The sequence below is a fragment of the Zalophus californianus genome, chromosome 12 (assembly GCF_009762305.2).
Source record: "Zalophus californianus isolate mZalCal1 chromosome 12, mZalCal1.pri.v2, whole genome shotgun sequence".
Lineage (NCBI taxonomy): Eukaryota > Metazoa > Chordata > Mammalia > Carnivora > Otariidae > Zalophus > Zalophus californianus.
In genome coordinates, this window is record NC_045606.1 from 94,409,544 (window position 1) to 94,429,963 (window position 20,420).

At 49.3% G+C, this 20,420-nt stretch overlaps 1 protein-coding gene across 1 annotated transcript; it reads right to left on the reverse strand.

Annotated features, from left to right (window-relative positions):
- Nucleotides 1–157: 157 nt before the first annotated feature.
- Nucleotides 158–19,442, reverse strand: KEL (Kell metallo-endopeptidase (Kell blood group)). The gene is given in 18 exon segments (XM_027573589.2): nt 158–415; nt 1,111–1,206; nt 1,547–1,716; nt 1,930–1,997; nt 2,140–2,250; nt 2,424–2,524; nt 2,961–3,038; nt 3,291–3,389; nt 4,559–4,669; nt 10,985–11,114; nt 12,149–12,297; nt 12,529–12,717; nt 12,817–12,879; nt 16,248–16,394; nt 16,736–16,860; nt 18,371–18,547; nt 18,856–19,003; nt 19,308–19,442. Coding segments are annotated over 18 exon segments (2,259 nt in total). The 3' UTR covers nt 158–253.
- Nucleotides 19,443–20,420: the final 978 nt, after the last annotated feature.

Here is a 20,420-nt window from a genome sequence, read left to right on the forward strand (position 1 = left end):
CGACCCACTAGTTCATCAATCATTGGTTCTCTCCTCTTCTTGTGTCTCTGGAACTCTCTCGGCCTTTTCTCCTCTTATCTTTTCTGACTTCTAGGCATGGAACATATCAAGAAAGAGTCATTAAGAGACAGGCAGATGCCAAGTGCCAGCTTTTATTTTTGGAAGGGAAGGAGAAAGGAGATTATCGCCTGATCCCATGGTTGGAGCAGGGAGATGTTGTGACATCTGAATTGAAGTCTCTGTGGAAGCCAGGTTACCAGAGTTGGCAGCGGCTGGAGGGATTCAAGAGGGCACCCTGTGGACAGTGGAAATGTCTGGCAAAGGCTGGGGTGTTGCTGAGGGGCCCGTGGACTCGAAGGGTGGGCGGGCTGTGAGGATCCTGGGGCTCCTGGGTGCCAGGCTCCCTACACATCACCTGTGGAGAAAGAGAGGTGCGCCTGGGGTAAGGAGAAAGGCAGAATCGTAGGGAAGGTCAGGGTCAGTAGGACAAGGCCGAACAATGCCAGGATGGTGACCAAAGACAGCAGACAGAGATGAGAGCAGGGATCAGGCCACACATCTGTCCGTCACTTAATCTGGCAGGAGGCGTGTGAGGGAGGGCCTGCGCTGTGCAGTCAGACCATTTGTCAGTGACTGAGAGGTGGGGTTTCTTGGAAAAACTCCGTGAGGGGGTCTTTCAGTATATTGAGGAATTGGGAGCAATGTCTTGGTGGGGGAGCATATGGCACTTAGGGGGTGCTGTCAGGTGAGGACCACACCTGGGGGTGAGGTCTCCGAGAAGGAATGTGGTCTAGAGACCATCTGTTGGAGGCTCGGTTTTGAGAAGAAATGAGAGAAGAAAAAGTTGGGCTCATCTCAGAGAGGGATTTGGCAGTAGAGTTTTTTTTTTTCTTTATTTGAAGGGGGTGCTGAATTTGGTAGAAGAATTTATACCAAATGAAAAGATGGTCCCAGGTGGTAGGTATGAAAGGATGGCAGTGGGGACTTCTGTGGCAGAGAGTTGGGGCTGTTTGGGAGAAGACATTTCAGGGAGGAGTCTTCTTTAAGCGTTAGCGGTAGGATCCTTCTCTGACATGGAGCGAGCCGTGGAGGGAGGTGGCAGCAACCTACCTGGGCATAGCTTCGGAAGAAGAGTTGCTGAGGACTGAGGCCCAGGTTCGGCAGGATGGTCTCCCCATGGTTCCATAACAGCCTCTTGCTGTATGCCTGGATATGGGGGTGGGGCGGTGAGTAGCCCTTAGACTCCAGACGCATGGCCATTTGCAAGTCTGATGCCCTACACACAACACCCAAAACCAGTCTGTGGCCCTTTTGCCCAAATTCTGCACAGACACACTGGTCTAAGCCAGGGGAGAAAAAAAAAAAATCTATAGATCTTACATACTTGTGAGAGATCTATGGATATCCTAGAAAAGAGGGATCGGTGGGGTGGGAGGGGGATCCCCATCTGTTCCGTGGGGAAATGAAGGCTTTACAACTATGTTTGCACGAGGGATGGTAGAAGGAATGGCTATTGACAGATCCTGGCTCCTGGGATGGGAGTTACCTGTAGTGCAATGGCCAGCCCCCCAATGTCTGCAGCATTCTCCAGGAATGTCCGAGAGCCATTGAAGGAGGTTCCACTGGGTAACGGAATGGTCTCATAGTGCTGTGTCAGGCACAGCAGCGCCCCCTGTAGGGCACGGGTGTCACAGGCTGGGCAGCCCCCAGGGAGCACTGTTGAAAATGGGGCCAGGTAAAGAAATAGTGAGGCGCCATGTAAGGATGAGGACAAGGGGCTACCACAGACTGGGCTGGCCCCCAGAAGCACTGCAGAGGATTCAGAACTGTCGCATCTGGAGCCCTCCCTTTCTCCTCCTCTTGGCCTCTTTTGGGGCCTTCACCTGGGTTCCCAATGGCCCCGCCTCCCAATGGCCCACTGTTACCCACAGAGCTGGTAGAAGATGTGCAACAGCTCATGGGCCATAATGCTGCCAGCAGCGCCAAAGTTCACGGCTCTGGGGAGAGAGAGGTTTGTCTTACTCCCAGAGTCCTACCAAGTTTTTGACTCCAGTCCTCCGACCACAAGTCCCATCCATCATAACATCTGTCCATCATGCTTGGGAAATCCCCTGCCCACCCTCAGGGAATGGCCCCTACCTGGGGTAGCCAGGGTGGAAGAATGGTGGTTGGAGGAGTCCAGCTGGGAAGACCACCACATGGTCAGGTATTGAATAATAAGCATTGACCCCCCAGGGGGACACCTGCCACCTATGGGAAGAGCACATATGAACACTAGCTGCATCATTTATGGTCCCGCCCACCAGACATGAAGTCCCACTCAACTTCTGTCACTGTTCCTGTATCCCCAAGCCCTCATCTTTGCTGCTAATCTTGAGTGGGTATCTCTGAGATGCAGGGTCTGTGTCCCCTTGCTCTTATACCTGTGGTAGGGGAAAGACTGCAAGAAGCTCTGGACAATTCTAGCTCGGAGGGATCGGACACAGCTCAGGAAGGACTGTAGGTAGCTGGGTCCAAGCTGTATCTGGGAGGAAGAAGGAGGTGACTCAGATACACAGAGACAAATACAGATACCCTCTGACACACCCTGATGGGTACATCTGAACATAGACAGATAAGCCCCAACACACAGACATCCAGACTACAGTGGACAGCAGCACAATGACACCACCACATGTCAGAGCAGACAGGCTTCACATGAATCAGTGCACAGATAAACACACTCAGGCAAGTCACAAGAATGCATGTATACATGCGTGCACACACACTCAGCGTGACCTGAAAAGGTTCTGTTCTTCTGCTGGCAAGACCCACAGTGTGGATATTCACCCACAAAACCCAGCCAACACCAGGGCAAGGAAGGGGTTGGTTAGGATTGCCCCAGGTAAACAGATTGTCTGCCACTCAGGCGGGTCAGGGGGCTGAGGACTAATGAGGAGCTGGCAAGGGCAGGGACCCACATCGTTGTATTCCTGTCTGGCCAGTGATGGCTCCAGGGCCCATTCTGGGGCCCCCATCTTCACCTGCAGTTGGGTGACCTGGGGAGAGACACAAAATGTAGAAGAAACCTACCTACTCCAAGTCTATCAGAGGGAATTTCTCAGGCTCACTGCCCTGGTCCCACCTTTTATATTGTCACCAGGGTGTGTGTGTGTGCAGCATATTGGTGTTTACACTTGCCATGTGTCCTTGCGCCTTTGCACTGTCCTCCCACCGGTGTGATCTCTGGATCCAGTACTCAATTCCACCCCTTCTGACTCCTGACTCCTGTCTTTCACTCCTGAGCTTACCCTGTTCTGGGCCTCCTTCCGGGTCTTCTCATCCATCCAGGGAATCCTTCTGAGGCGGCTGATGAGGGCATTCTTGATTGCAGTGAATAGTTCCATGGCCTGTGAAGGGGCCAGCTTAGAGAAATAGGATCAGGGTTGGCCTCAGTCTGGGGTCCTGCCCACTGGGCCTTTGGGAAGGGCGTTGGCCCCAAGGAGCTACCAGAGAAGGGGAAAGATCTCTGAGAGAGAAAGTAGGAATATTTACTAGGTGACTAGAAACAGAGCACAGAGATCTGTGGGGACAGAAAGGAGGTGCCACGCACAGAAAGGGAGGATGGGAGCTGGTCCCTCCTGAGGTCAACAGGGGAGACAGTTCCTTTCCGTGGAGAGATCTCAGCTTGTCAGGGGAAGGAGACACCATTGGCCTTACCCTTGACCAGGCAATCCACTCAGAAAGCAGAGGGAGGAAGAGGACCATCATTCCCTTCTCTGCTCTTCAGGGCCCTTGTCCTCACACTCTCTTTATTAAGGCCTGCATTTCCTCTCTCTGTCTTCCTGGGCATTTCAGCTTTCCAACAAGCTAAAGTCTTCCCAGCTTCACAACAGACCATGCAGTTACTGCTTTCCCAGCCACCTACCATCTTGTTTGTATCCTTTCTTGATAGAGGTAAATGGATGACGATATCAGAAACCTGAGCTCAAATCCTGACTCTACTATTTGGCAGCCGATCTTGGGCAAGTTACTTAACCTCTATGTGCTTCAGTTCTCTCTTCTCTAAAATTAGGACGATACTAGTCATTAAAGCAGTTCATGCAAAGTGCTTACAAGAGTATCAGCCACATGGTAGGCACTCAAAGACTACTCAGTACTCATTTACTTGCACTTTTTAAGATTGTATCATTCCATTCTCCTGCCGTTTCCTGTGTTGTTAAAAAATCATAGATAAACAGGGAGTAGCCTTAAAGGCCATGGAGTTCAATTTTCTCATTTTATGGTTGAGGAAACACAAGAGCAGCAAAGTTAGGTAACTTGTCCAAATTCCGTGCATGTTGTACACACTTGTTTCCCATAGCAAAACTATGCAAACCCTAGGGATGCAGCCTGGCCTCCTTTGACTTCTCTCTCATAGTGCTCTCTCTCTCTCTCTCTCTCTCTCTCTCTCTCTCTGTGACTGCCTGACTCCCCGACCATCCAGACCATTGAGTAGGACACAGTCAATAGAATTAAGAGAGAATGATTGGGTGGGAAGGGGTGGAGGGACATGGGCTGGGGAAGAGCCCTCACATACAGCACTTTGGGTGCTCGGGCTGAAGGCCTCACGGACAAACAAGGCTGCCAGGGTAGGCTCGAAGAAGGTTCCTGTCTCCTCCACACACTTCATCCATCGAGGGCGAGAAGGCTACAGAGACAAAGATGGAATGAATGGCTCCCATCAAGCATTCTTCCTCATCCATCTCCCCAGGCCTATCTTGTCTAGACCTTTACCCCCAGAGGAGCCTTGTCTTTCTGGGTTTGTCTCACTTTGCTCTATCATCCTTTTTGGTGATACACAGGGGGCTATTACCACTTGGTAATAAAAAGGGCTATGTCCTCCAGGATTAGCCTCGTGAGCTTGAATTGGGCAGATAATCCTTATTTATTGACTACTGAATCTGAAAGCAAGTCCTCTCAGAGGTACCCTTCTGGAGGACAGAAAGGCTCCTGGATAGGAGAGGACTACATACCAAACCTCTCACCTCAGCAAGTCTGTTGGCCACCTAGTCCCCACCCGCCACACGCACCACGCTGGTAGCCCAGGAAAGGCTGCCACCCTCCCATATTAAAATGGAAATTGGAGAAGGTAATTCCTCTCTCCTTTCTGCCACCCTCCCCCACTCTCCAAATGGTTATCGTGGGTCATCTGGTAGGACTTTGTCTTACAAAGAAGAAAACGATCAGAGTGAAAATGGGTTTTAGACACCATATTGTTTGGTAAGAGAAGGGGAAAAAAGACAAGACTAAACCCGTGAATTCAGAGAGCTAAGAAACTTTTGGCCAAATCGGGGAAAAGAGGATGAGATGAAGGACATATTATCAACTTCAAAGGCAGACAGATGGTTAGACAAAAACTCAGTAGGGTCTTGGCAACTGGGGTGTTCTTAGTATGGGAACAGAAAAAATGAGCAACACAAGAGAGATGCTGGGGAGGTGTCTGTGGTCGGTGTGGATGGCTTTGAGGAGCTGACCATGAAGTGGGCCCAGAGATGACACAAGGCCGACTGAGAAACATGCTGATGGGGCCGAGGGTGAGAGAGCTGGCCTAGGGGAAGTTTGATCTGGGACTCTGGAAAAATAGCTAATATGTTAATTGGGGGTAAGTGGGATGAAGTCACAAGACTTCATTCCTGTAACTTATTTACTCCTCACAGATCTCCTCACAGGGAAGGTAGTTAGGTTGCCACTATGCTTTCTGGTGCCAAGACTGGAGACAGAGTTTAAGGGGCTTCTCACAAGAGAGGAAACAAGAAGGGAAGGCCAGTATTGTTGTCACTGAAGAAGACACTTCTGCGCCTGCCTGTCCTGACGTTCACAATTTTGAAGGTTGCCCCAGACCTGGTTGCCCACATTTGTTTGTTCTTGTTCCCTCTTGTGAGGACAAGGACTCAGCCACTTTCTGTAGTGTATTGGTTGCTGCTCTAAAACACAAACGTGCACAGCAAAGATGAATTGAAAGAGAACCTGGATCTGACAGCCATGACTGGGTCAAGGGCAGGCTCTGCTGGCCACCTTCAGTGTCTGTCCATCCCCCACAGTCCTCCTGATCACATGCCTGGATCTAAGACTGACTTTCATCAGGCTGTTGGCGGTGGGTTGAGGGGGAGGTAGGGGGCCCCCCCCGGGGCAGCAGCAAACACATCAGCCTTGAGCTTGGTAGTGTGATCTGCCTGCTCTTTCTATAACTCCTGGTTCTTGAGTTGTTTTCTGATCCCTTTTGCCAATGCCTGCCCATTTTTCCAACAGCTTTCGCCTCCTCCGTGCCTGTCCCCATAGCCCGGGCCGCATCAGGCTCTGACTTGGTGACTGGAGAGCATAGATGCCACCTCAGACTACCCATTGCTAACCCCTGTGAAACTCTGGGATTCTTTTGGTCACAGTTGTGCTGGGTCACATCTCCAATGAGCAGGAAAATAACTTCCAGAATCTATAAATAAATGTAGGTCTTTGGTGGAAGTTGACAGGTTATATATTCCTCTACTAGGGGTTCTGAGTATCTGAGCTGTCTTTCAAGACATGGAATGATAGAGCATATCATACATATTAAAAATAGAGAAAAAGAGGGGCCCCTGGGTGGCTCAGGTGATTCTTGATTTCAGCTCAGGTTCATGAGAGATAAGGTTCTGCCCTGGGCATGGAGCCTGCTTAAGATTTTCTCTCTTCCTATCCCTCTGCCCCTCTCCCTCACTCTCTCTCATGTGCGCTCCCTCTCTCTAAAAGAGAGAGAGAGAGAGAAAGAAAGAAATATAGGGGAAAAATCATTGCCAAAATATAAAAGATGAAAGAAATGCTTCAAACTCAAGATAATGAAGCCCAGTAGATTAATTTTAGGGAACAGAAAACAAGTTGCAGATATAACCTTAGAACCACAAATAATATTTAAGAAATAATAGAAATCAGAAAAAAATTCTAGGACTCTGGAGGGAAGCACAAATTTTCTTAATTTGCCGTAGAGGGAAAGTAAATTTTAGAGATTACAGGTCAGCCAGGAATCCTTAACGTTAATTTTGACACCAAATTCTAGAATGAGTCATTAAACAGATCATTTCTGAACACTTGAGAAACAGCATGTAACTACTAAGGGATCCGCTGAGGATCACTGAGGACAAATAATGCCAAAATAATAACAATTTTTCTGGTTAAAATCTTCACCAAACTTGGATAACCCAGAGAACAGGAGTCACAGACTCGGATACGGGCCACGTGGTGGCGTAACTGAGAAGCAGCGTCAGACCCACGGGGCACAGAGGGACAAGGGTCAATGGGCAGAACACACCCAGGCTGAATAGAGCTGCTTCACTCAGCCCCTGTCATTTGTGACCCCTGAAGAACGTTAGCCCAGTGCTGCCTACACTTTACGTTTACCACACACGCACACAAAAATGCTGGAGATGTGACTGTTGGCGTGCAATCTCCTAATTTTTAACTGTTGGTGATTAGCTAAAAGTTTGTCAAAAGCTTTAAGGCCAAGAAAACACGTCAATTGGCCAGATTCATCCTCAAGGAACCACCATGATAACTATCCCTGAACGGAGAATTCAACATTTACTAAATGTGGATTATTAACCCCTGCCCTTTGGTTACAGGAGCTGTCCACGGGAGAGTAAAACTTGTCCTGCCTCCCCCACTGCATTGCTTGGGAGACCAGGTGAAACACCACATTGAAAGCACTTTGTAAACCTTAATGTACTCCCTCACTGTGTTGCCATTTGTTTCATGGAGGCATTTGGTAAAGCCATAAACTAAGTCCTTGTGAATGAGATGCAAAAATCTGTGTTGGAAGGTAGTGTAATTTGTGTGACGTCTTAGCTGGCTGAACCATAATGAAACCTCAGTGACTAATGACTCCAAGTCCGCATGAGCTTCCCTGACCATCCTACCAAAAACTGCAACACGCTCCCCACCTAGCACGCCATCTCGCCCTTTCCTGGTTTCTTTCTCCGTAACACTAATCGCCACTGAACATATTTTATTTACTTAGTTTATTGTCTTTCTTCCTTCATCAGACTATCAGTGTCTGAGGGCAGGAGCTGTTGTCTTTTGTTCGTGTGGTATCCCAAGTGCAGAGAGAAGTGTCTGGCACATAGTAGGTGCTCAGTAAACATTTTTGTTGCATAAATGAATGGATGAATTTAATGCTAGGTCTTCAATGACCTGACATGCTGTTCTTCCTTCTTCGGGATTCTAATCATAGTCCAGATGAAGATACACTAAACAAAACTGCAAATGACCAACAGCGGGAAGGGAAAGGTAATACAACAGAGGACTGGAACAAAGGCTAAAATTACCTGAACAAGTCAGGATGTTGGGATGAATAAAAAGAGTTCATTCCACAGGTACAAATGTGACCTTCTGCTTTTACTTCCCCAAATTCAGCTTCTCAAGTTTAATAAGAGAAAGACCTGGCTTAATGGCCATTTCACTGACTGCATATTCAAAATTATTCAACAAAATATCGCCAGATAACGAGATATAGTATTTCTGAATTAGGACGCTATAAATTAGAATTCATTCCAAAGAATATGGATAGAAATCTGCAATTAATAACCATTGGGTAGGACTATGAATTTTGGTCAAATCAAGGCCGGCGCCTTGGCCATGTCTGACTCTCCTCTCCTCATGGTACACATCCATCAGAGAGCCTGTTGCTTACCTTCAAAATATGTTCTTTTGAAACACAAAACAGATCAGTCTTTCTGTAGGCCTCCCTCCATTTCATGCCGAGAAAAGCCAAGGCCGGCCAGTGGCCTACTGGGCCCTTGAGGGCCCCCTCCATCCCTCTCTGATTTCGTCCCTTTGGCTCTCTGTGCCAGCAGAAGCAGGCAGAAACTTCCACGCATGCCTCATCATCTCTTCTCAGCCAGAGCTACAGGGGGATCCCCCACGTGGCCCCAAAGTTTAGCCAGCCTACTCCATGCCTTGTCCCAAAGAAATGATGTCCCTTTCTTTGCCAGAAAACCCTTTCAACTCTCTAGATAACTGCCTCTGTCCTACTTCCAGCACAGAGATCCCACTGCCATTCAAACCCTCCCTCAGGTCTCCCTCTTGGGAACGCTGAGTGTTTGTTGTGTGAGCCAGAGTCTTTCTGGAACGCAGCTACACCCATTCATTTACTCCACGTGTAGCTGCTTTTGTGCTACAAGGACAGAGCTGGGTGGTTGCAACACAGACCATGTGGGCCACAAAACCAAAAGTATTTACTATCTTGACCTTTGTAGGAAGAATTTTCCAACCCATTTTCTGTTTTCCTACCCACTTATTTCTCAATCCTGCATAGTATGTAATTAAAAACGTGGCCTCCTGAGGTGGACAGGTCTGTTTTGGGGTCTGTTTCGGGGTCTCTTTCTTCACTAAATGAGCTGTGTGGTCTGCGGAAATTTACTTGCCCTTTCTGAGGACCTCAGAGTGTTTCTGGAGGGTTAAATAAAAGCACCCACGCTAAGAGTTCCAAGCAGTGCCTGACACACAGTAACATTCACTGTTCATTAGCTATTACTCTATTTGTTGGTAGAACTTGACTCAGCTTTCAAGCCCAAGGACAGCTATAATCCAATGGGTATAAGAGGATGGACAAATTGGATATAAAGGAGGTATGTAAGTATATAAAGGATGGCAACTTTAGCAATTTGTAAGTCTTTTAAGTTCTTCAAGTGTGATTTCAGTATCGGCACACTTACATCCTTCAAGAAGTGCCATCAGACCATGGTTCTGGGATTGACAGGAAGCTGTTTGTTGCCAGGGATTTTGTAGCAATGCCAACTAAGAGGAGTTGGAGCTCTGTCTGCTTCATCTGTGTCAAGAGAAAGGCTGGGTAGAAGCTTCTTGGGGACTTGCCCACCTGAGTGAAAGTCCTAAAAAGGAGTGTTTTGTTTTGTTTTGTTTTATTCTTACCACAGCGATCAAGCACAGACCCTCAAGCCAGACTACCAGAGTTCAAATCCTAGCTCTACCAACTTACTAGCTATAATACCCTGAGCAAGTTACTTAGCTTTTGTAGCTTAATTTCCCCCTCATAAAACAGCAATAAATGATATGCCTACCTGATGAAATTCTTCAGAGGATTAAATCAGTTCATACATATCTAAAAGGTTTAGAAAAATATCTCACTCCCAATACTCAATAACGACATTGCAGTCCCTATGCATACATTTTCCCTCTCTGAATTCCACAGATGCTTCAGGTCACCAAAGCAGTGAGTTTCTCCAAGCCACAGAAAGGGTACACTAAAATGACTAAGAAAAAGAAACCGCAGTGATTTTCAAGACTACACTGAGGCCTTTACTGAAGTTGGAGCATATCGAATGTTCTAGATACCTTTGCTTGCATTTGGACGTGTCTGACCTAGGGTTTCAAAGTTCTTGGTAAAGGAGTGTCTCCACATTTTATGTGACATAGGAGACCTGGGTTAGTGTGTTTGCTACACAGACACCACCTCAGATATATCGAGATCTGGACCACGAAGCCCATCTCATGGCCCAACAGATCCCACTAGATGTCAGAGATGAACTCTTTGTGAAGTGCATTTGAACATCAAACACTGGAATCACGTAGATAGAGGAAAGGCCACTGCCTGCTACTCATGTCTTGCATCCCAGTGAATCCTAAGCTTTAGGTCCACGTCCTTAAATCACAGAGCTCTGAATAACTAGGTAAATAGTTTAAAGGTCATAATAAAGGAAAAGCAATTGTTGATCATTGTAGAGTCTTATATTTACACCTTAATACTCAGCCAAAGGCCATAAAAGTAGCCAGATGCGTGTAAATGTCTGGTACCTGGCATCTCAGTCCTCAATATAACTACTGTATGCCCAACCTGTCTGCTTCTATAGAAACACCAGACATTGAAGGGCACTGCCCTCATGCCCTTTCCCTGGGAGAGATATGCCAACATTTATCCCTCAAAATGTCAAATGCTCCTTTAGCCCCCATTCTGGGAAAATTCATCCCCTCCTCTCCTCACCATGGGTGGTCTTTCGGTCAGCTCCCCCAGTTTCTGGATCAACGATCTGCGTGCCTCCTGGAATTTACTGTCCAGGGCTGGAGAAAGGGTCCTCACCAGCCCCAAGATCATGTGGCTCTGCAGAAAGTCTCTGCGGAGGGAAAAGAGATGGACACATACACCCAGGGCTCTGGGGGTGCCTCGAGAACAGCCTCCCCTTCTGTAGTCACCGTGATACTCCCAGGGGATGGCCCTTCTCTTCTGTATCTATAGAAAATAAGGGCTTGACCTTGGAATAAGTTAAGAAGAGCTTTTCTTGGTGTGAGCTGGAGAATGGTAGTAGAAGGAACTAGATGCAGAGGTGGCTTCTCAAGGTGCAGAGAGTGAAGGGTGTGAGCTAGAGGAAGACTGGACTTAAAGAATTTAACCAACAGATTTGTCTACTTCCATAACCAAGAAATCTCAGTTCACTTTACATCTGATTTGTAACCTTACATAAACTTGCTCACACCCACAAGAATGGTCGTTAGCTTCCTTCACAAAGAATTTCTAGAATTTGCTGCCACTGAGTTACTCTGAAGAAGGGCCTTGAGCCCGAGCCCCTGGAAGGAAGCTGCTGTCTTCGGGTAGGGGCCACCCGGGCACTGGGGATGGCAGCCCAACACAGACCCTTACCCACAAGGACCTCAGAATCCTCTCACAGCTGAGAAATGGCCTCTCCTCCAGCTTTCCCCCCAGAGAATCCCCAGCCTTCACCTCATCCATCCACTGGCCTCATGTGCCTCCACCTCCTGCCCACACCTCCCAGCTGCTGACAAGACACAAATGACTTCCCTGTCCCTAGTGATTGGCCATCTAGCATCTCCTATAGCTTAGAGGCTCTTCACAGGCTGGGTTCTACTCCCAGCAAACCCTGTATCTTTCTGGGCACTTGTATTCCTCATTTCATGTGTGTTTTCCCTTTCCTGTGCCCCCTAAACATCTCATATTTCCTGTTCCCTCCATTCCCTCTTGGGCCATCCACCCCAACCCTTCTCTAACCTTTTGTGTCCGAGGATCCCTTCCATCTTCCTGGGAGGACCTTATCAGCATGCATTTTCCATAATCATCTTTGTCCCTGAGGCCTCTGGGTCCTCAGACCTTTTCCATTGCCCTTATACTTCCCCGATCCCACCTGAGGCAAACCTGTGTTTCGACAGCTGCTCTTCCACCAGTTGAGACATGTTTTTCAAATATTCCAGGTCATGGACCAAGAGGAGCTGGGAGGGGCTCAAGGGCATTGGCGTGAATGTCGCTTGCAAGCAGGACAACCAGTCGATGGCAGGGGCCATTTCCTTAGAGGAGGGACACAAAGGCTGAGGGGGGATGGGATGAAGGAGAGGAGGTTTCCCCTCCCTCAGGGTTTGACAGGGAGTGGGGAGGGGGGCTTTGGGGGGAAGGGATGGAACCAGGAAAGTTGGGATGGGAAGGAATTAGGGAATGAGGAGAAAGGAGATCAGGAGAATAAGAAAGTTTAGGAGGGAAGCCCTCCTGCCCATCCCCCTCCAGTCCCCAGTTCAAGGCACCTGCAGCTGGTCAATAGTGACCATCTGGAAGAGCTTTCCCTGTGCCCGCCGCTGCTCCAGGGGCCTCAGAAACTGAAACAGCTGCGAGGTAATGGAGATGGACAGGAAGGCATGTTCTTGCACCTTGTTTGGTTCTCCTCCCAGCAAGGTTCCCAGCTGGTTCAGATAAGTCACGTATTCCCGCACAATCTGGGGGAGGGGCAACCTCAGTCACAGCCACCAGAGGCCCCTGCCTTTCTCTGAGCATCAGAGGTCAGGACATGACCTTTGTGCATAGAGCCATCTTACCTGAGCGTAGATCTTCTGTTCCTGCTCTTGCTTGAGGGGAACATCAAACTCTGGCTGGTCTATCTGGACACAAGAGATACTGGAGAGAAGTAGGGAGCATGGAGGAAGGAGAGGACAGGTGTGGGGAGAAGGGGAATGTACCATGGAAGATGGCCTCAGGACACAGAGAAGGAGCAGAGAAGACAAAGAAAGGGAGGGATTGGGGCCAGGAGTGATGGGGGAAAAGAGTCTAGACATGGAAATGTCAAGACAGGGTGGTTATTTCAACCAGTTTGGGGGTGCTCAGCAAGAGAGAAGCATACTAATCCGTGTCCTGAAGGGAGCCATCCCCTGTGCTAGGGCCAGGTCTAGAGTTAAGGGGATGAGAAACCGTCTCAGGTGCAAGATTTAAGAGGTACTGAAAATGGTAATCAAGATAAATATCCTAATTGGTATTTTTTTAAATAAAAATCAATGCTAAAATCCATGCTGACTAAAATATCAAAGCTTTTTTCATTGTGGATTTTTTTCCTGAAAATCCAAAGTGTATTTTTTATCCATTTTGAAGAAAAATTAAAGATTTTTTTTTAAAGTCTGCAATAAAATTTTGGTCCATTTTGGGGAGAAATAATCTCTTCAAAAAATCCACAATGAACAAAAATTTGGTATTTTGTTTATCATGGATTTTTGCATTGGCTTGGATTTTTTTTAAAAAATATTAAAATACTGGGGCGCCTGGGTGGCTCATTTGGTTAAGCGACTGCCTTCGGCTCAGGTCATGATCCTGGAGTCCCGGGATCGAGTCCCACATCGGGCTCCCTGCTCAGCGGGGAGTCTGCTTCTCCCTCTGACCCTCTGACCCTCTTCCCTCTCGTGCTATCTCTCATTCTCTCTCTCTCAAATAAATAAATAAAATCTTTAAAAAAAATTAAAATACTTATTTTGATTACTGTTTTTGGTATCTTCTTTGATTTCACGTACAGGTAAGTGACTCACTTACCTCATCTGCCCCACCTTAGTCCTGGCATGTCCTTTTTTTGTTTGTTTCTTTTTTTTTCTTTAAAGATTTTATTTATTTATTTGACAGAGAGAGCGACAGCGAGAGCAGGAACACAAGCAGGGGGAGTGGGAGAGGGAGAAGCAGGCCTCCCGCCGAGCAGGGAGCCCGATGTGGGACTCGATCCCAGGACCCCGGGATCACGACCCGAGCCGAAGGCAGACGCTTAACGACTGAGCCACCCAGGTGCCCAGTCCTGGCATGTCCTTGATTCTGTTCTGAAGATCTCTGCTCCCACACTTTGCCTTTTTCTGCTCCAACTTCAATAACCCGCTCCCACCTCGAGCTGTACACTTCCCCCATCTTGAAAAATCTTTCACGTGGCTCCTCTGTCACATTTTATGTCCACATTTTGAAGAACTAAAAGTCATCTATGTTTCTGCTTCAACCCCCTTGCCTTCCTCTCAAACTCTGTACCATCTGTCCATTTCCAAAACTGTTTTGATACTCTTTTCTAGAAGTTTCCCAGTGGTGTCTTCTCATTCCTTATCTCTGAGCTCAGAAATCTCTGGAATCCATGGTGATCCATCCCTCCTGAGACACTCCTCCCCTGTCCTCTGTGGCTCAGCCATACTGGTCTGACTCCCCCTCCCTGCCCCCAGACCCCTATGCGGGTGCTCCCTCTGCAGTCCATTCTACCTATTTTTCTCCTCAGAGTCCATCCAGTCTCCAGTTGGATGGTAACCACACTCCTCCCACTCACAGCACATCAAAACTCGGGTCATTTTCCAATTTCTCCATTTTCTGCATTTACATTCAGTCAGCCGCCAAGTCCTCTAGAAGCACCATGGACCATCACCACTGGGATGAAGTTGCCTAAATCTTCATGCCTGGCCTTTTCTTTCCATTTCAATTCCTCACAATCATCTCAGTTCAGAACCTCCAAATTTCTCATCTAGACTCCAACATCTCCGGGTTGACCTCTAAAATTGCTGCCTCTGCTTAAGTGCAATGCACAGCCGCCATCGTATTTGAAGGGACCCAGCAGCATTTTTTTTTTTTTTTCTGTTAAGTTGAAGTGATCATGTCCATCTGGCTTCTGAGGCCGGGAATAATCTGAGGCCTAACCTCAAGTCTTCAGTCTTGCTCCTATCGATCTCCCACCGTACCTCACCCCTCCCCCAAATCCTCTGTTCCACAAACCAGCCTTCTCACTGACCCCACAGAGGAGCCACACCATCCCAGCCTCTTCCCTTAGCTCAGGACTTTCCCGAAGCCCTCCTCATGCCCTTAGCTTCACCTGTGCAATTCAACCATGTTTCAAGGCTCAGCTCACATTCTCCCCTCTCTGAGCCATTCCTTAACCATTTCAGATCTTAACTGCTCCCTAAAGGCCACACCAGTTAAGCTCCTTTAGAGGAGCTTAAAGAACTACCCTTTAGAACAGAAATCTAGAATGCCTCATACTGATTAACAACAGCTTTTCTTGTATATTCATCCCCATATAGTTCTGTGGAATTCTTGAGAGCAGGAGCTAAATAGATGGCATGGCATTGCCTACCACAATACTGATAGCGTCAACATTTTTATTTATTTACTTGTTTAGCAAACACCTGCTGTGGGCCTCTGGCTGCCAGGCCCACTCCTAGATCCTGGGGAGCAGAGGTGAATAAGGTGTGGTCCTATTCTTCAGGGGCACATGGTCTTTAACACGGTGTTCAATGATGAGAGTTTGGGAACTGGGAGGACTGAGGGGTCTACCTAACCCATAACTAGGGTGTCAGTGAAGTCTACCTGGAAGAGATAAATATCAAACCCCAAATTTGAAAAATACGTAAGAGTTTTCCAGGCTGAGCTTGGGGGGTTGGGCAGTAGTGTTGCAAGCAAAAGGAGTCATACAGTCAAAGAATTGAGGAATATTCTTGAAGTTATGAGTGAGCGTGGCTTGAGGTTTGAGGGGGACAAGGGGTGGGGCTGGAGATAAGGCTGGAGAAGTGTGTAAGGGTCAGATCACAAAAGGACTTGCAATGCTTTGCTAAGGATTAAGAACTAGATCGTGATGACCTGGTAAGGCATTGGAGGCATTTAAACAGAGCCAATAGCATAATTAGCTCTTGGTTTAGAAAGGTCCCTCTAGCAAAAATGAAGAGTAGATAAGAGGAGAGCAATACTGGAGATAAGGGGGCTAATTAAGAGGCAGTAGGGATAATCCAGATAAACAGTGAGAAAGATAGGAACTACTTCTGTCTTCTCCAGACTGGCCCTACTGCTTCTTTCCCTAATTTCACCTAGTGTCCCTGGCTGTCACATCAATAATTTTCCCTCAAGATAGGGATCTTTCCCACATTGCACATTTGTCCTCTCTCTCCAGCCCCCAACCTTCCATTAGGAGATGCTAGGCTAGAATACGAGGCAGGCCCAGGTCTTACTGCATTTTTGCCAGTGCATCCCTCACCTGGATGACTGGCGTGTATGGAGGGGTTGGACGAGGTCGCAGATAGGCTCTGAAGAATGGAAAATAACCATACTGACTCATCAGAAGTCTCAGAGTTCGGTTAAAGTCTAAGGAAGTCCAATTACCGGAGATTTGCCAGCCTCCAAGCTGGGAAGCAGAGAGACAGGGTTCAGCATAGGGGCATGGCCTGGGACACCTGCCCCCACCCCCTTCCTCAGACAGCTGCTACTCCCCGACGGCTACTCTGAGTGCTTGGAGCCCTCCAGGCCCCACTTCTAGCCTCCTTTCTCTACCGCACCCAGGGTCCTCATGCTTCCAGAGGGTACTGCCATTTCCATCTCCCTCCTAGAACTTGGAGATCCCTAGGAAATAGACACCCGCCCCCCTTTCTAGAATAAAAAGGGGGTGGCAGCACTGAACACACATTGGTCCTATGTGTTATGTATCTAGAAATGCATTATGTATCTAGACCTGGCCCCGGGTCTCACCTCCTCAATGACTTGTCTGAGGGGGGCAGCCCCAGCAGCCTCGATGGCATCTGTGTCCATGCAGGAGCTGTAGAACTGGAAGGCTTTCTCCTCCCCAGAGCCCAGGTGCCAGGAACCTGGGGCTTCTAGAGAGGAAGCATGAGAAAATTAGAGGAGTAGAGAGCTGAACGGAGAAGGTGGGCGAGAAAGGGAGGACCCCCAGGGAAATGGAAGGAAGGGGAGGAACACAGGGATGCAGACAGGTGGGATGATGGGAGGGCTGGATCAGCTCGACGGGAGAACAAGTGCAGGGAGAGGGAGTGCAGGCAAGACTGAGAAAAACAAAGGGGACACGAAAGAGGATCAGGGAGGAGAAGACATGGAAAAGAAGGAAGAGACAAGAACGTCTAGGAGCACCTCTGGGTACAGGAGAAAGGGCGCAAAGGGAAGGCAGGAGGGAGGTGAGTGAAGAGATTAGAAAAATTGGGGAAACCAGAGAACATTGAGGGATTGGAGGGAGGAAAACTCATCCGGAAAGGTTTAGCAAGGAGAAGAACAGGGTCCAGACCCTCTCTCAGGACCCCAGGAAACAAGCAAACACATGGCAATAACCTGAAGGCGAATGTTCTGGAATCAGCCACCCTGTAATGCCCACCACCTGTCCCTCAGCCCCCGACACCCTTCACTCTCTCATGGGCGACAGCATTCGTCCTGAGCACACATTTTCATCTCTGGGCCTTAACTGGAAGCATGGCCCCACTACCAAGGGAAGGCCTGCCTCCATTCTTTCTCCATCCATTGGAGGGCAGAGGGATACATTCGTGTGTCCCAAATTCCAGCGGATACCACCGACATGCTCCCTCAGCTCCCTCGGCTTCCTGACACCGGAAATGTGTGCCTATTGTACCCCATCTTATTCCCCCATCCTCACCACCATCTTCCAACTTCCTGGGACCCACTTCCAACCTCCCAGACAGCCGCAGCTCCTCCCCTAGACTTTTCCTGTCAGTTCTTTCGTCTTCTCCACGCATAGCCTCTCTTGTACCACCACCGGGGCTTTAGGTGGGCCCTCTCCTCTGCCAGAACACCCTCTGCTCCCGTCTGGATCCATTTCCTGGCACACAGCCAGATACCCCCCCCCAACTCCTCACCCCACTGGCCACATCATCCCAACCAGCCAGCCCCAGTATGCCCGTTTTTCCAGTCGAGCTTTCACACCAAGGTCCAAGGTTTGCATGGAGAACAGGAGATAATGGTGAGAGGGGGCCGGAAGTGCTGGCAAGGAGGGGATGACACTGACCACTGATGGGGCGCTGGAGGACAAGCAGAGTGGGGGGCTGGAGGCTGAGAGTGACGGACAACATGAGCTTATGTGCAGCAGGTGTTGAGGGGACATGGGTGGGGAAGGTCCAAGGCACGGGAGAGAAATAGAACATTTAGGGGCAGTAACAAAGAAGGGGAGAGCTTGAAGAGAACTCGTAGTCCTGGGCAAGCAGGAAAGGAAAGATGATGAGAGGGACCAGAAGAGAAGTGGGGAGGTACTGAGGTGCAAGCTGCGGTGACGGAGAAGCAAACCAGCTGTCCCACAAGCACACACGTTTGGGACAGCAAGATAGTTCTAGGCTCAGAGCCACCCACTTGCCCAGAGTGCCTCACCCAGTATTCTCCGAAGCCGGCTTTTGTTCTCCTCGGCAAGAGCCTGGAAGGAATAATCGGTCCCTTTGGCCTGTCCGCAGGCAAAACTGAAGAAATCGGTGCAGGGGGCCACACTGGTGTTTCCAGAGGCCAGGTAACGAGCCAGGAGATCCCAACACACAGGAGTCTTACAGGGGCCTGTGGGGAAAAGCTCAGAACTGGGAGAGGGAGAGGGGGAGAGAGGGAGAGAGAAAGGGACAGGGCTCCCCCAAGGGGCTGGGCAAAGGGAGGCCTGGTGAAGAAAGGGGAGAGGGGCCCTGTGAGAAGGACAGCACCAGGAGCAGGATGGGGAGGAAGACGTGGGGACGTGGGGAGGGAGGAGAGGGTCAGGCAGGACGAGTGGTGAGTACGTCCGCAGACACAAAGCCTCAGGATGACGGGCCGGTGGACGCTGCCCCTAGTGAGGAAGGGCTGACGAGGTTGGGGGATTCCAGGATCTTGCTTACTAGGGCCACAGCTCCGGAAGATGTAGACCAAAAGCACAGAGAAACCAAGGAGCACACTGAAAAGCAGGCCAGCCGTTAGCACCCGCCTGACCACGGACCACTGTCCGCCAGGTTCAGTGGCAGTGGGCAGCCTTTCTTCTGGAGATCTCTGCGCCGGGAACCAGGAAGTGAAAGCCACAAGATGGAGGGGATTGGGAGAGAGGGGTGAGGAAGAGAAAGGGGAGAGGAGAGAGAAAGAAAAAGTTAGTGCCGGGGCCCCTTTGTAGAGGAGAATTATCTCCTCATTCTCCCTAAACCCAGCCCTATTTGGCCCCCTGAGAGATGTGCAAACAAGAAATGCCACCTGTTCTGGGTAAGGACCAAGCAGGCTGTGAGGGCTGAGAGTTTGTGGGATGTTAGAGCTGGAAGGGATGTCATGCATCGGCCCCACAAGGGTCAAGGACGGCACTTACCTCCTGGTTCCACGGAGGTCTCATTCCACCTGCCCGGCTCATTCCCTCGGCCCGGGTCCTTCCTCACTCTGGTCTCCACCCTCCTGAACTGAGGAGGAGGGAGGGGAGAGAAGCTGGTTCAGGAAGGGGGTGCATTAAAGAGAGTTATATCAGGTCGTTTTGACGCTTCCTGTCACACAGGCGCTATCATCCAGGGCAGTGTTCCCAGACGGGCTTCAGAAGGGGCCCCTCCCCTGGATTCGCCCCTATTTTCCTCCCTCTCCGGATACCTCCCTCTCCTCTCCCATTTCTGCTCTCCAAGCCTCACATTCCCCCCCTCTCTACTGCGGGGGCACAGCACTCGCACACAGGGCCATCTACCCCCACCCTGGCCATCTGACCCCAGAAGGGAACGGTTTTCTCCAGGGGACTTGCCGTCTGTCAGTCCTCCCTGGCTTCCAGAAGCTTCCTGCTCCTGCCCTAGGTGTTGAGTGTGAAAACAGGGGTTCAGGAAATGGCCTCCCTCCTACCCCGTCCCCAGTTCATTTGTCCTGGAGAAGGGGCACTTCTGCCACATGACGCTCCTGTCCCCATACCCATGCTATTGGCCTCTGGGTGGAGTCTGTTTATCAGTCCGGAGACACCCAGACCTCTCCTCCTCGTTTATCTCAGCTTCTCAGGGGAGGAGAAGGGAGGGAGTCTTCACTCCTCAAGCAATCTTGCTCTTGGGTGGCTCCTCTTGTCCTGCTCTGTGCCTTTGCTCAAAGGGTTTCTTTATTTCTGAAATATTCTTTCTCTACTCCTTTCTCCTATGATTGAAATCTCCCAGGTCCTTCAATTCTCAGGTAAATATCACCTTAGCCAGGAGCTCTCGCAGCTCCTGGGAATGCTTGATGGCTCTCAGGGTATGTCATAACTCCACTGTTTGCAGGCAAAGCAGTGCACAGCCAGGAGACCCTGATCTGCTAATTATTAGCCCTGTGACAATACACAAGCCACTTAAGTTCTCAAGCAGTTGAGAAAGTTTTATAGTCCAGAAAATGAGTCTAATATTTGCCTTGCCCACCTTACAGGGCCTCATACCTTCTAGGAAGAATGAGGCATTACTGAGTCTTTCATTCTGTGTTCTTTTCC